The 14,810-nt window shown below is 41.2% G+C and overlaps 2 protein-coding genes across 5 annotated transcripts in view; one reads left to right on the top strand and one right to left on the bottom strand.

The window, feature by feature from the left end:
• NEMP2 (nuclear envelope integral membrane protein 2) overlaps positions 1-14,810 on the bottom strand; it is an 86,368-nt gene that overhangs the window by 9,467 nt on the left and 62,091 nt on the right. For both annotated transcript variants that reach the window (XM_074399353.1, XM_039469877.2), the window contains exon 9: positions 9,953-10,029. In XM_074399353.1, coding sequence (XP_074255454.1) covers positions 9,993-10,029 — 37 coding nt within the window. In that variant the 3' untranslated portion in view covers positions 9,953-9,992. The remainder of the gene's footprint in view (positions 1-9,952; positions 10,030-14,810) is intronic.
• MFSD6 (major facilitator superfamily domain containing 6) overlaps positions 1-14,810 on the top strand; it is an 80,844-nt gene that overhangs the window by 37,088 nt on the left and 28,946 nt on the right. The gene's annotated exons all lie outside the window — the stretch shown is intronic.

Genomic DNA, 14,810 nt, shown 5'->3' with positions numbered 1-14,810 from the left:
TTTCTTACACTGAAAAAGAGAAACCGTCTAAATAGCCATTAATTGAGGAATGGATACATTCAATATGGTATAGTCCTAAGGTGAAATATTAATGTAGGGGTTAAAAGAAATAGACTAGATCAATATGCCAACATGAAAAGCTCTCAAAAATATGACTATGACTGGGGAAAAAAGCAGGTTTCAAAATAAGTAGATGATTTTACTTCTGATAATGATGAGTGATTTAAGGCGAAAGTAAAACAGAGTGAAGGGTCGTAGAGTGACTGAGGAGAAGCTATTGTTTCTGCTGTTAGGCTGGGAGACTTTCCCTTAGGAAGTGGCATTTGAGCAGAGTCCTGAATGGAAGCCCCCAGTGAAGATCTTGGGGACAGAGGAAACCACACATGGGAATGGCCAGAGAGAGAGGAATAAAAGGATGTATGCCAGTGCCCTGAGCAGGGATCCTGGGAGGCTTGAGCATCACACCAAGAGTTTGGATGTTTTCCTAAGGGAAGCTGAGTTTTAGCAGGGGGTGACATAACTGATTTATGCTTTTATGTTTTTGGAAGACAATTGCTTGGGTAGAGGATTTCACCCTTCTTTACAAAGGTCCATTTTTCTTCGTTCTGAGTTTTAGAGAAATTATGAGCTGTGCTGTTTTCTTAAGTCATCAGTTGATGATTCGTGTATTATCTTTGTTGTTTTAGTGATTTCTACCAATCCAGATGAAAGTTTTTTTTTAAGCAACTTCAAAATTTCAAAATAGCTAAATAATTTAGAGATAAGTAAAAAACAAAAATTAGTTAAAAAAATCTCCAATCACTTGAATGTGGGAGGTGGAGGTTGCAATGAGATTGTGCCATTGTACTCCAGCCTGGGTGACAGAGCAAGACTCCCTCAAAAAAAATTTCTAACAAAATTCAAAAAGAATCTTAACAAAAATTATAATTATGGGATAGCATTGTAAAAATTAGTAGTTATGCTACCATTTGAGTGCTTATTACATATAAAATACTTATAAAAGCATGGTTCTGTAGCTTTTTCTGTAATCCCTTATTTAATCTTTAACTGTCTTATGAGTTAGGCATTGTTATGTCCATTTCAGAGATGAGAACTGTAGAGTGATTAAGTTTCCCATGACAACACAGCCAGTAAATAATAAACATAGGATTTAAATTCCAAAACCATATTCTCAGCTGCTAACTTATTCCTTCATAGGTACAGGGTTAGATTAGCAATTATTTTGTTCCTTTATGCAACCCAGTCTCACCTCTTCATCTTCCTCATTTCTGCTTTGAATGACCAATATCTGGTACCACTTTTTCAGTGGTTCCAACCACCCTCCCGTGTCTCTTCCTGGTGAGATCTCCATCCCTCTAAAATGCCTGTACTCCCCCACATTATTCTTTTTACCCCCAGTGAAACTCTTATTCCTTCAGGGTTAGCTCCTCTTAGCAGTGTTAGGATGAGAATAATGTGATTAAACTAATTTGTACTGAATATAAGTGGCAAAAACTAATGTTTCTAATGATTACCACATATCATTTAGAAAGAATTAATTCACAATTAACTACTGTGTTCATTCAATATTTCTTTAAAGAAGACTTTATTAAATGATCAGTGACTATTCTAGGGATGCAGTGTTGAATAGGACAGACAGATCCCTCTCTCATGGAGCTCATGTTCTGTTGGAGATGAAAGACGGTAAAACAGAAAAGAAAATGTCAGATGCTACAGACATGTTATGTGCCTATGGCATTGGGAGTGGAGATAAAATGAATAAAAGCAGCATTCTTCTAAGCAGGACCTTGTGTAGTTGGAATGAAGGACAGGAGTTGTTTTATAAATTAGGTACCAGGTGAGTACTGGTGCCGTTCACCAAGGAGAAGAACCCAGGAAGAGAGGTGTGGACTCTGGGTAGGGAAAGAGAATCCTGGAGTTTAGAACATGTGGAATTTCTATGAGATGGGGAAGATTCGCATTAGAAAGTTGCATTAATAAGCCCAGATCTTAGAGAAAGGATGAAGCTTGGAGATGTCTTTTGGGAAACATTGGCACGTAGAGAACAGCTCCATCCCATGATGTGAAGGTTTCTGTGACTACCTTCGTCCTCCTCTCTATTCCCCTTTCTTATTTTGGCATGGTCAATCCATTTTGGGAAATCTTTTTCAAAGAAGGAACATTGTCATTATCAATCTTACTTTTGGAAACAGTGCCATATAGCAGGACTGTTGGGAAGAGACAAATTCAGTGCTTCCAGCATGGGCATGAAAATTACATCCTAATGTCAGAACCTGAAGTGTTGAACATATCACTGATGTTCTTTTGATGTTACTCACTGAAAACTCAAGGGCTTTTATCCCAGACCCTCCATTTTCCCTTTGGGCATTTCTGTAGAACTGGAGAAGCACAGAATGGAAGAGAATATGCTGCCCCAAATAGCCTAATGACTTAGGTGTCATTGTCTGTGCCTTGGGCTTATCTGATAAGTGCAATGTAAACTGAGAAAGTTAAACAAACCAAGACTTGACCAGCAAGCAAATCAATTATTATTATACATGTTAAAGAGTAGCATTGTTCTATATTGCCTTACCTCAGAAATGCTACTGGTAACTGGAATATATTTCACAGAGAAGATTCGTGTTTCTTTTATAGGGAAAATTTTTATGTTCAGTTTCCTTATTAGGCTAAATCAGTCTTTGTTTTAATTTCCAGATCACCAATAAAATTATTGTAGGCCTAGAAATTTATAGTGTTCACAAATATTTTTATGTGACAGTAATCTTAGAAAACAGTTGCTTTATTACATCTATTTTACAATGGCTTAATGAGAGCCTGATACCCTCCATTGGTGGAAAGATCAAGTTAACTCCTTATGGTCCTGGGATGGAGTACCTGAGAGCCTGCAGCCACAGTTCATGGAGCCCCTGGGGAGGTTCCCAATTGTGTTAGATAGTGCAGGTGTTAAAGATAGAGATGAGAAGCATGTTTCTGTGGACTGAATGGTGTCCCCCACCTACTTTATATATTCAAGTCCTGACCCCCAATGTGATGCTGTTTAGAGTTGGGGCCTTTGGGAGGTAATGCAGTTTAGAGGTCATTCGAGTGAGGCCCCTTAATGGGATTGGTGCCCTTATAATAATACATGCTAGAGAGCTTGCTTGTGTATGATCTCTATTTTTCTTTACCCCTCTCTCTTCCTGTCTGCCTACCTCCTTCCACCATATGAGGACACTGTGAGAAGGTGGTCATTTGCAAGCCAGGAGGAGACCCCTCACCAGAACCCAGACATGCTGCTATCCTATTCTCAGATTTCCAGCTCCAGAACTATGAGAAATAAATGTCTATTGCTTGATCCACCAGTTTATGACATACTGTCATGGCAGCCTGAGCAAATTAATACATGTGTCTAAATAGAGCAAGGAGAGCCTGAGGCAGGTATAGAGGCTGAGATCCCCAAAGATTCTAAGAGTCAGAATACACTGGAATAGGGGGGACCTGTGGCCTAACATAGTGGGGTGATGGTAGGAGTGAGTCCAGCAATGGCAAGCTTGTATTTTTCTGTAAGTATATGTGTTCCTGGTAGCATTTGTGTTAGTTAAACAGATCTACCATGCAAGACTGAAAATGAACAGATTTGCTGTTTGCCCAAAGTCCCTCCTGAATGGTGGAGTTGAAGACTTTAGCCCAGGTTTTCTGGTCTATAACCCCATGCTCTTTTGTATTAGTGTAGACACTGATATTGGTATCATCAAAGTAGATAGAGACTAGCATCATTGCTATTTTATTACTATTAATCAAGTTCTATTAATTACTATAACTTTCATTACTGTTGTTACTATTAATTATTCATAGCTGTATTCATTAAATTTTATTAGAAATCTAATATGTTTCAAATACAGATAGATAGAATATTACAGCATCTTTGTGAAACAAGATTTTAAGGTTAAATTATCACTACTTTTTATGTGTGTGAAAGAAAGCACCTTCTAAATTTCCTGAAGTTTCTGACCTGGCTGAGGGAGGCTCTGCTGGCCATGGGAAGGGCATAGGATTTGACAGTGGAAGACCTGGCTGAATTTTGCTTCTGCAGTTTTTTTGAGCTGCATGACCCTGGCAACTTGGTGAACATTTCAGGTCCCCGATTTCCTCAACTATAAAACGGGATTAATAATAACTTTTATCCTTCCTATTTCAGAAGTAATACATGTCTGTTGGCAGAAATACATGAGATACTAATGGGGAAAATGCTTAAAAAATTGGAGAACATTATAGAATGGTAGTATGGAGTGTGGGCATAGTGCAAGGGGCATTGTGGGGAGGTCTCAGAGATTGCTGGAACAGACCCTCTTTCTTCTTTTTAAAACTTTTTTAAAATATATTTTATTGTACTTTAGGTTCTGGGGTACATGTGCAGAACATGCAGGGTCGTTGCATAGGTACACACATGGCAATGTGGTTTGCTGCCTCGAACCCCCTGTCACCTATATCTGGCATTTCTCCCCATGTTATCCCTCCCCAACTCCCTGCCCCCCAACTGTCACTCCCCTAGTCTCTCCCAACAGATCCCAGTGTGTGATGCTCCCCTCCCTGTGTCCATGTGTTCTTATTGTTCAACACCCGCCTATGAGTGAGACATGCAGTGTCTGATTTTCTGTCCTGAATGGTTTTGCCTAGGTTTTCTTCTAAGGTTTTTATGGTGTTAAGTCTTATGTTTAAGTCTTTAATCCATCTGGAGTTAATTTGAGTGTAAGGTATCAGGAAGGGGTCCAGTTTCTGCTTTCTGCACATGCCTAGCCAGTTTTCCCAACACCATTTATTAAACAGGGAATCCTTTCTCCATTGCTTGTTTTTGCCAGGTTTGTCAAAGATCAGATGGTTGGAGATGTATGGCATTGCCTCTGAGGCCTCTGTTCTGTTTCATTGGTCTATACCTCTGTTTTGGTACCAGTACCATGCTGTTTTGATTACTGTAGCCTTGTAGTATAGTTTGAAGTCAGGTAGCGTGATGCCTCCCACTTTGTTCTTTTTGCTTAGAATTGACTGGGCTATACAGGCTCTCTTTTGATTCCACATGAAGTTTAAGGTGTTTTTCTTCAGTTCTGTGAAGAGGGTCATAGGTAGCTTGATGGGGATAATGTTGAAACCATAAATTACTTTGGACAGTATGGCCATTTTCACTATATTGATTCTTTCTAACCATGAGCATGGAATGTTTTTCCATCTATTTGGGTCCTGTCTTATTTCCTTGAGCAGTGGTTTATAGTTCTCCTTGAAGAGGTCCTTTACATCCTTTGTTAGTTGCATTCCTAGGTATTTTATTCGCTTTGTAGCAATTGTGAATGGCAGTTCGTTCTTGATTTGGCTCTCTTTGTTACTGGTGTATAGGAATGCTTGTGATTCCTGCATATTGATTTTGTATTCTGAGACTTTGCTGACGTTGCTTATCAGTTTCAGGAGATTTTGGGCTGAGATGATGGGGTTTTCTAAATATACAGTCATGTCGTCTGCAAATAGAGACAATTTGACTTCTTCTTTTCCTAACTGAATACCTTTATTTCTTTTTCTTGCCTGATTGCTCTGGCTAGAACTTGCAATACTATATTGAATAGGAGTGGTGAGAGAGGGCATCCTTGTCTAGTGCCAGATTTCAAAGGGAATGCTTCCAGTTTTTGCCCATTCAGTATGATATTGGCTGTTGGTTTGTCATAAATAGCTTTCATTATTTTAAAGATACATTCTGTTGATACCTAGTTTATTGAGGGTTTTAGCCTAAAGGGCTGTTGAATTTTGTTGAAGGCCTTCTCTGCATCTATTGAGATAATCATGTGGTTTTTGTCTTTGGTTCTGTTTATGTGGTGAATTACGTTTATAGACTTGCCTATATTGAACCAACCTTGCATTCCTGGGATGAAGCCTACTTGGTCGTGATGGATAAGCTTTTTGATATGCTGTTGCAATCAGTTTGCCAGTATTTTATTGAAGATTTTTGCATCTATGTTCATCATGGACATTGAACTGAAGTTTTCTTGTTGAGTCTCTGTCTGGTTTGGGTATCAGAATGATGTTGGTCTCATAAAATGATTTGGGGGCTGGGCGCAGTAGCTCAAGCCTGTAATCCCAGCACTTTGGGAGGCTGAGGCGGGTGGATCACGAGGTCAAGAGATCGAGACCATCCTGGTCAACATGGTGAAACCCTGTCTCTACTAAAAAAAAAAAAATACAAAAAATTAGCTGGGCATGGTGGTGCGTGCCTGTAATCCCAGCTACTGAGGAGGCTGAGGCAGGAGAATTGCCTGAACCCAGGAGGCGGAGGTTGCGGTGAGCCGAGATCGCGCCATTGCACTCCAGCCTGGGTAATAAGAGCGAAACCCCATCTCAAAAAAAAAAAAAAAAGTGATTTGGGAAGGATTCCCTCTTTTTGGATTGTTTGGAATAGTTTCAGAAGGAGTGGTTCCAGCTTTTTACATCTCATAGAATTTGGCTGTGAACCCATCTGGACCTGGGCATTTTTGGTGGGTAGGCTATTAATTGCTGCGTCACCTTTAGCCCTTGTTATTGGTCTATTCAGGGTGACTTCTTCCTGCTTTAGGCTTGGGAGGTTGCAAGTGTCCAGGAATTTATCCATTTCTTCCAGATTTACTGGTTTATGTGGATAGAGTTGTTTGTAATAATCTCTGATGGTAGTTTGTATTTCTGTGGAATCGGTGCTGATATGCCCTTTATTGTTTTTTATTGCATCTATCTGATTATTCTCTCTTTTCTTTTTTATTAATCTGGCTAGTGTTCTGTCTATTTGTTGATCTTTTTAAAAAACCAGCTCCTGGATTTATTGGTTTTTTGAAGCGTTTTTTTCTGTCTCTTATCTCCTTCAGTTCTGCTCTGATCTTAGTTATTTCTTGTCTTCTGCTAGCTTTTGAGTTTTTTTATCTTGCTCCTCTAGCTCTTTCAATTTTGATGATAGGGTGTCGATTTTAGATCTGTCCTTGCTTCTCATGTGGGCATTTATTGCTATAAATTTTCCTCTTGACACTGCTTTAAATGTATCCCAGAGATTCTGGTACGTTGTGTCTTCATTCTCGTTGGTTTCGAAGAACATCTTTATTTCTGCCTTCATTTCATTGTTTATCCAGTCAACATTCAAGAGCCAGTTGTTCAGTTTCCAGAAGTTGTGCAGTTCTGAGTTACTTTCATAATCCTGAGTTCTAATTTGATTGCACTGTGGTCTGAGAGACTGTTTGGTACTTTCGTAACCTGAATTCTAATTTGATTGCACTGTGGTCTGAGAGACTGTTTGTTATGATTTCCGTTCTTTTGCATTTCCTGAGGAGTGATTTACCTCCAATTATGTGGTCAATTTTAGAGTAGTTGTGATGTGGTCCTGAGAAGAGTGTATATTCTGTGGATTTGGGGTGGAGAATTCTGTCTATGTCTATTAGGTTTGCTTGGTCTAGATCTTTATCTGGTTGCTCCTATATTGGGTGTGTACATATTTAGGATCGTTAGCTCTTTTTGTTGCATTGATCCATTTACCATTATGTAATGCCCTTCTTTGTCTCTTTTGATCTTGGTTGGTTTAAAATTTGTTTTATCAGAGACTGGGATTGCAATTCCTACTTTTTTTTGCTCTCCATTGGCTTGGTAAATCTTCCATCTGTTTATTTTGAGCCTATGTGTGTCCTTGCACTTGAGATGGGTTTCCTGGATATAGCACACCAATGGGTTTTGACTTTATCCAATTTGCCAGTCTGTGTATTTTGATTTGGGCATTTAACCTATTTACATTTAAGGTTAATATTGTTATATGTGAATTTGATCCTGCCATTTTGATGCTAGCTGATTGTTTTGCCCATTAGTTGATACAGTTTCTTCATAGTGTCAATGCGCTTTACCATTTAGTACATTTTTGGAGTGGCTGGTACTGGTTTTCCTTTATATGTTTAGTGCTTCTTTGAGGAGCTCTTATAAGACAGGCCAGGTGGTGATGAAATTTCTGAGCAATTTCTTGTTTGTAAAGGATTTGATTTGTCCTTCACTTATGAAGCTTAGTTTGGCTGTATGTGAAATTTTAGGTTGAAAGTTCTTTTCTTTAAAGATGTTGAATATTGGCCCCCACTCTCTTCTGGCTTGCAGGGTTTCCACCAAGAGATCCGCTGTGAGTCTGGTGGGCTTCCCTTTTTGGGTAACCCTACCTTTCTCTCTTGCTGCCCTTAGCATTTTTTTCCTTCATTTCAACCCTGGTGAATCTGATGATTATGTGCCTTGTGGTTGGTCTTCTTGAGGAATATCTTTGTGGTGTTATTTCCTGGACTTGAATATTGGCCTGCCTTGCTAGGTTGGGGAATTTCTCCTGGATAATATCCTGAAGAATGTTTTCCAGCTTGGATTCATTCTCTCTGTCACACTATTCAGGTCCACCTATCAAATGCAGATTAGGTCTTTTCATATAATCCCATATTTCTTGGAGGCTTTGTTCATTTCTTTCTACTGTTTTTTCTCTAATCTTGCCTTCTCATTTTATTTCATTGAGTTGATCTTCAATCTCTGATATCCTTTCTTCTGCTTGGTCAAATTGGCTATTGAAACTTGTGTATGCTTTGTGAAATTCTTGTGTTGTGTTTTTCAGCTCCATCAATTCATTTATATTCTCCTCGAAGCTGTTTCTTCTTGTTAGCATTTCATCAAACCTTTTTTCAAGGTTCTTAGTTTCTTTGCATTGGGTTAGAACACATTCTTTTAGCTCAGAGAAGTTTGTTACTACCTTCTTTCTGAAGCCTGTTTCTGTCAATTCATCAGACTCATTCTCCATCCAGCTTTGTTCTCTTGCTGGTAAGGAGTTCTGATCCCTTGGAGAAGGAGGCATTTTGGTTTTGGGTGCTTTCATCCTTTTTACACTGGTTTCTTCCCATCTTTGTGGATTTATCTTTGTAATTGGTGACTTTTGGATGGGGTCTCTGAGTGGACGTCCTTTTTGTTGATGATGAAGTTATTTCTTTCTGTTTTTTAGTTTTCCTTCTAACAGTAAGGCCTCTCTGCTGTAGAACTGCTGGAGGTCCACTCTAGACCCTGCTTGCCTGGGGATCACCTGTATCGGCTTCAGAACAGTAAGGGTTGCTGCCAGTTTCTTCTTCTGTTATCTTTGTCCCAGAAGGATATCTGTCAGATCAGCCTGAGCTCTCCTTTATGAGGTGTCTCTTTGGATATATGGGGGTTGGGGAGCTGCTTGAGGAGACAGTCTGTCTCTTATAGGAGCTCAAGTGCTGAGCTGTGAGCTCCTTTGTTCCATTCAGAGCTCCTGGGCAGGTACGTTTAAGACTGCTGCAGCAGAACTCATAATCACCTTTTTTTCCCCAGGTGCTCTGTCCTAGGAAGGTGGGGCTTTATTTATAAGTTCCTGATGTCCTGCTGCCTTTTTGTGGAGATGCTCTGCCCGGCGAGGAGGTAGCCTAGTCACAGTCTGCCAGCAGAGGTGTTGCTGAGCTGCCATGGGCTCTGCCCAGCTGCTGTGTGAACTTCCTTGACGTTTTGTTTATAGAGGTATAGTTAGAACTGCCTTGGTAATGGTGGACTGCCTCGGTAATGGCAATCTGCCTCAGTAATGGCGGACTGTCTCGGTAGTGGCGGACACCCTTACCCCCACAGAGCTGGACTGTCCCTGGTCCAGCCGTGCTTGCTGTGAAACTCTCAATCCAGATTGTTTCAGATTGCTGGTCTTTGTGGGGGTGGCATCCACCGAAGCAGATCACCTGGCTCCCTGTTTCAGCCCCCCTTTTTTCAGTTGAATGGGTGACTCTGTCTCCCAGGTGTTCCAGGCACCAGTTGAAATGGCCGCCCAGATTTGTGTGAGTTTTTGTGTGGAGACCTGCTGTGCTAGCTAAAACAGCTGTGATAGAAACTTGTGGTGCTTTTCCGCCTGGGAATCTCCTGGTCTGTGGGCAGTAAAAACTTGTTTAGAAATGCAGTGATCACTCACCCTCTGCGTTCTCACTGGGAACTGCACTCCAGAGCTGTTCCTATTTGGCCATCTGCTCAATGAAGCACTCTTTCTTCCTTAATGTCACAAAAGAAAGGACAGGAGTGGTTGGAATAAACTGTATCAGTTACCGTTCCTCATTTAAAAACAGGATAGAGCAAAAGTTCTAGTCATAAAAGTTCAAGTTAACAGGTTTGAGGTAGGAAAGAGTTTATTGTCATTGTATTTATTTTTTTATTTTTATTTTTTTGAGACAGAAGTCTCACTCTGTCACCCAGGCTGGAGTGAAATGGCACAATCTTGGCTCGCTGCAACCTCTGCTTCCTGTATTCAAACAATTCTCTTGTGTCAGCCTCTCATGTAGCTGGGATTACAGGCATGTGCCACCATGTCCAGCTAATTTTTATGTTTTTAGTAAAGACAGGGTATCTGTATTGGTCAGGCTGGTCTCAAACTCCTGACCTTAGGTGATCTACCCACCTCGGCCTTCCAAAGTGTTGGATTACATTTGTTATGGCAGCACTGCACCCAGCCTACTCTACTTTTTTCCTTACTTGAAAAATCCATGACTTAAATTTCACTTCAGACAGAGAAAGTGTTTAGCATTGTGAGTGGAAACTGCATTGACTTAAGTCTGAGTGCTAATGAATGTTCAGGAATGACAGAGAGGGGGATGACCCTAAAGCCAGAGCTGCCTCCGGCTTGGCTGAGACTCTTCACAGTGGGTTCTGTGGAACCACATCAGAGCTCGAGGAATGGAAAAGATCAGGGATACTTTCAACCCGCTGATGGGATGAGACCCGCTCCGGGAACTTCCTTGGCTGCTCTAGGCACCTGTGGGGCTGATGGCACAGTCTGAGTTCAAGAGGAAGACTCTGGACAGCCCTGTCCCTGCCATTCTTTCTGTGGCCTGTTCACACACCTCTCCTTTTGAAATCCTGTGTTTGGTGCTCCATCCCCCAAGACAAGCATCCACTACTGATTATTTGGTTTCAAAGTCTACCTGCTTGATGCAGCTCATGACCAGCTGCAGGTAAGAACTGGAAACCCTGGCTTACCCCTCGTCCTGCCTCAGTATCGATACCTGCAGTTTCTGTGGCTGCCTCAGCAAAAATGACCTTTTATCACATTTCTTCTCATAACACAGAATGTTGCTTCTGGGTAAGCTTTTCTCCTGTGATCCAGGATATTGGACAGCTATTGAGTGGCATTTGCTTTTCTACTTTCTCTTACCCGAGTCTTCCTGGTGACTCATTAAAGTTTAAAATGTCAACCATCTTCTGATGCTAACATAAACATTCATCCAAATTCCTTAATCCAAGCAATTCCTTAATATGCCCCCCGCCCCGTGCTGCCCATTGTAAACCAGATTCATTTGCACTGTTTGTAAAAGCTGAGTTCAGAAGTCTAACTACGGTAACACTGCCAGTCCGTTTCTTGTGGTCCAATCCAAAGGTGTTTCCTCAAGCCCATGTCTAGCTTTGATTTTATGTAGGGAGCTTGGAGTGTGGAAAATATCACACTGCTGTTACCTACTGAGAGAGCACGGTTGGGCAGCGGAATGGGGACCTTGACCTTCCACTGGCTAACAACTTTGTGGCCCCAGTCCACCCATCTGGCCCTCTCCTTCTTTGTCTGTATGAAAGGAGAGAGCTGGATGCTGTGGCTCTTTTCAGTTCTAACTCTAATGACCTAACTTTCTTCTTTGGCTGGTTTTAGTATGTGAAAAACCACACCTCAGACCCCACTCCTTCCTGTCTACTCCCTATCCCCTAAGACTCAGACTTTGAGTGGTTTTTCCTGACAAGTCAAAAATGTGCACAAAGCCATTAGAACAGATCATCTAGCCAGTGACAGGGGGTGTGATTTATGATAGCAGTTGCTGGGATCTACATGGAGAATTTTATTTCCTTGGCCAGTTGATCTGAATGGAAGTTGGGACTCCAAATCTCAGAACTTCTCCATGTAGAGGCTCAGGCAGAACTTGTAAAAGATGTGGCTGCTCTCGCTGAAATATTTGCATTTAATCTAATGGTAGCTCCCATATTTGCACAGTGTTTTGCAGTTTTTCTTTACATGCTTGTTTAATCTTTTCAAAATCCGGTATTATCGCCAAAGCAGTTACGACCACTCCTGAGCAAGTCCACCTCACCCATGCGTGTGTCCTGGATGCCACCACCTCCGCCAGCATGCAGCATATGCCCCCTGTGCTGCCCATTGTAAAACCAGATTCATTTGCACTGTTTGTAAAAGCTTCACATTTGACCTAAATCACTGGAAAAGCAAATAGCAGTTCATTAAAGTAAATGAGTAAATATGGTCAGATTAGGTTGTACAAAATGTAAAGACCTCTTCTAAGGATACAGCCTCATTCTGACCATCAAGGCCTGGGGAAGCTGCCAGCGGCATCACATACTCTGCTGCCTGTCAAGGGAGAAAATGGCTCTGGAAAATAGTACTGGCATTCTTTACTAAAGTTTGCTTGATGTTGGAGTTGTAAGTGACATCAAAGGGCATTTTAATGGGCTGAATTGTGGCCCCCCAAGATTCATGCACTGAGGTCCTAACCCACAGTACCTCAGAGTGTGACTGTATTTAAAGTTAGGGTCTTTAACGAAGTCATGAAATTAAAATCAGATCATTAGGGTCAGCCCTCCTTGTGAGACGAAGAGACTGGGGCCACAGAAAGGCACAAGGGGAGACAGGATGTGTCATCACAGGGCGAGGATGACATGTCTGCAAGCCAAGGAGAGGGGCCCTGGAGAAACCAGCACTGCCGACACCTTGATTGTGGACTTTTGGCTCCCAGGACTGTGAGAAAATACATTTCTGTTGTTGAAGCCACTCAGTCTGTGGTATTTGTTATGGCAGCCTTAGCAAACGAATACGGTCCTGTAGGCCTAGCATCACTCCAGTTTTAGATTCCCTTCCCCCAAGTGCCCAACAGATGGCTATTAGCCTGTGCTTGGCCACTTCTAGAGATATGGAACTTGCTAGCTCCAAAGGCAGCAGAGGTCACTTGAGACTCTTTAGTGGATGTGGGAAAAAACCTTACCCAAAGTAGCTTATGTAAATTGTCTTAAGAATTGTCTAATTGAAACATCCAGCAAATGGCTGAAGGTGTAGCTTTAAGTAGGTCTCAGACAACGGGGTCAGAACCTGCATCTCTCCCTCTCTTAGCTCTGTCTTCTCTTGGGCAGGCTTACTCAGGTCTGTGCCGGAGGTCCCAGGCAGCTTGAGGATCAAGTCCAGTGGAGAACAGAGAGTTTCCCTAGTTTCTGCTTAGCAGGTAAAACAGCAACATCTGTTGTACCGACTGCTCCCATGTCTGACTTTGGGCGTGGAGAGTGGGCCCATCCCCTCTTCAGTAGAAAAGCCCTTCCCATCCTTGAATGTCTCACCTGCAGTTTTGCTTGTCCATCTCCTTCAGGGGTTTCTCCCAGAACATCCTGTCCAGGATACTCTCCTTTTTCCCCCCATCCCTATTCTGGTTCCTTCTCTTTCTGTTTCCATCAGTGATCTCTTAAAATGTGATGCCCTTAACTATACCCATTCTTCTGTGTCTGGCCACAGTCAGGAACAACAGGATTAGTATCTGCTTTTGATTTGGTCATGACATTCCTTCAACCTGAGTTTTGATGCACTTGTTCAGTTTCCTCAAATTCAGCTTTGGGTCAACTAATACTCTTGAGGCCTTTTTAAAATTAACTGCTATGCCAAGTGTCAGTGACTCTTCTCAGGAAATTACAGTGTTGTATTATATATATACCTTAGGCCATATCCTGGGAAATTTTTAAACAAAATTGTGGGGTGTGTGTGTCTGTGTGTGCGTGTACAGTCATTTGACTAAAGAGACAATATGACAACAAAACAGCATATTGTGTCTTCCAAGTTGTCGGGTTCCATTAATCAAGGTTTTGTTTTGTTTTGTTTTAAACATCCTTAGTTTTCTACCTGGAGATACACATAATTTAAGAAAAAAACAAACTAAAATAACAATGGAAAGATGTAAACTTGGTCACAGCACCTGAGTTGCTGGTTGATAGTGACCACAATGATACTCTTAGCTTATCAGTCATTTTAGAGAGGAAAAATCTGAATGCAACAAAATGATTTCAGATCAGTAGAGACTCAGACCCAAACTACTTTTACCTTTTCTTTTTCTGGAAGAAACAGTAGAAGGAAGCTTAGTAGCTGCAGAAAACATACACAGCTAAATATTATTTCTAATTCACTCTTCGGACATGGAGTATGATTCTTATGCTCTGTTCTATAAGGATGGGTCAGTGGCCCGCCATACCTGCTGGCTGATAGAAGCTGGGTGGCTCCCAGGATCTCTTTGGTGGTCCCTTCAGCTATGCTGAAGTGGCAATACCACTGACTCTGAGCTTTGTGGCTTGTTGTATCCTAGCTCTTACTCTTCTAGTGAGACAGGCCTGTGGTGAGCAGAACCCCTTTATCTGCTCAGCACATGTGCTGAAGTTCCATTGCACAGTGCTTCAGGATGCTCCAAATAAACAAACTCTAATCATCTACTCATTGAGCTATTTATTGCTTGTCCACATAAGTGAAAATATTTATTTTCAACCGTAGCCTATTAATATTAGTTAAAATGTTGCCAAATATAGGTATCTGTTTTTTGAATCTATTTCTAGGCCTCTTTTATAAGTCCATTCATTCTTTCACATACCCATCACTTATTTCTATACCATAATCAGGTATCTTACACACACACACGTACCACATATATATGTGCATAGTGTATATCTCTTGCACTTAGCACAGAGTATTAAGTACTTGTTAATTGATATTCTATTTGAAGTATTCATATTTTCTCTTCAGTTCAGAACTATTTACT

The sequence above is a fragment of the Saimiri boliviensis genome, chromosome 5 (assembly GCF_048565385.1).
Source record: "Saimiri boliviensis isolate mSaiBol1 chromosome 5, mSaiBol1.pri, whole genome shotgun sequence".
Lineage (NCBI taxonomy): Eukaryota > Metazoa > Chordata > Mammalia > Primates > Cebidae > Saimiri > Saimiri boliviensis.
This window is presented reverse-complemented; position numbering and strand designations above follow the sequence as displayed.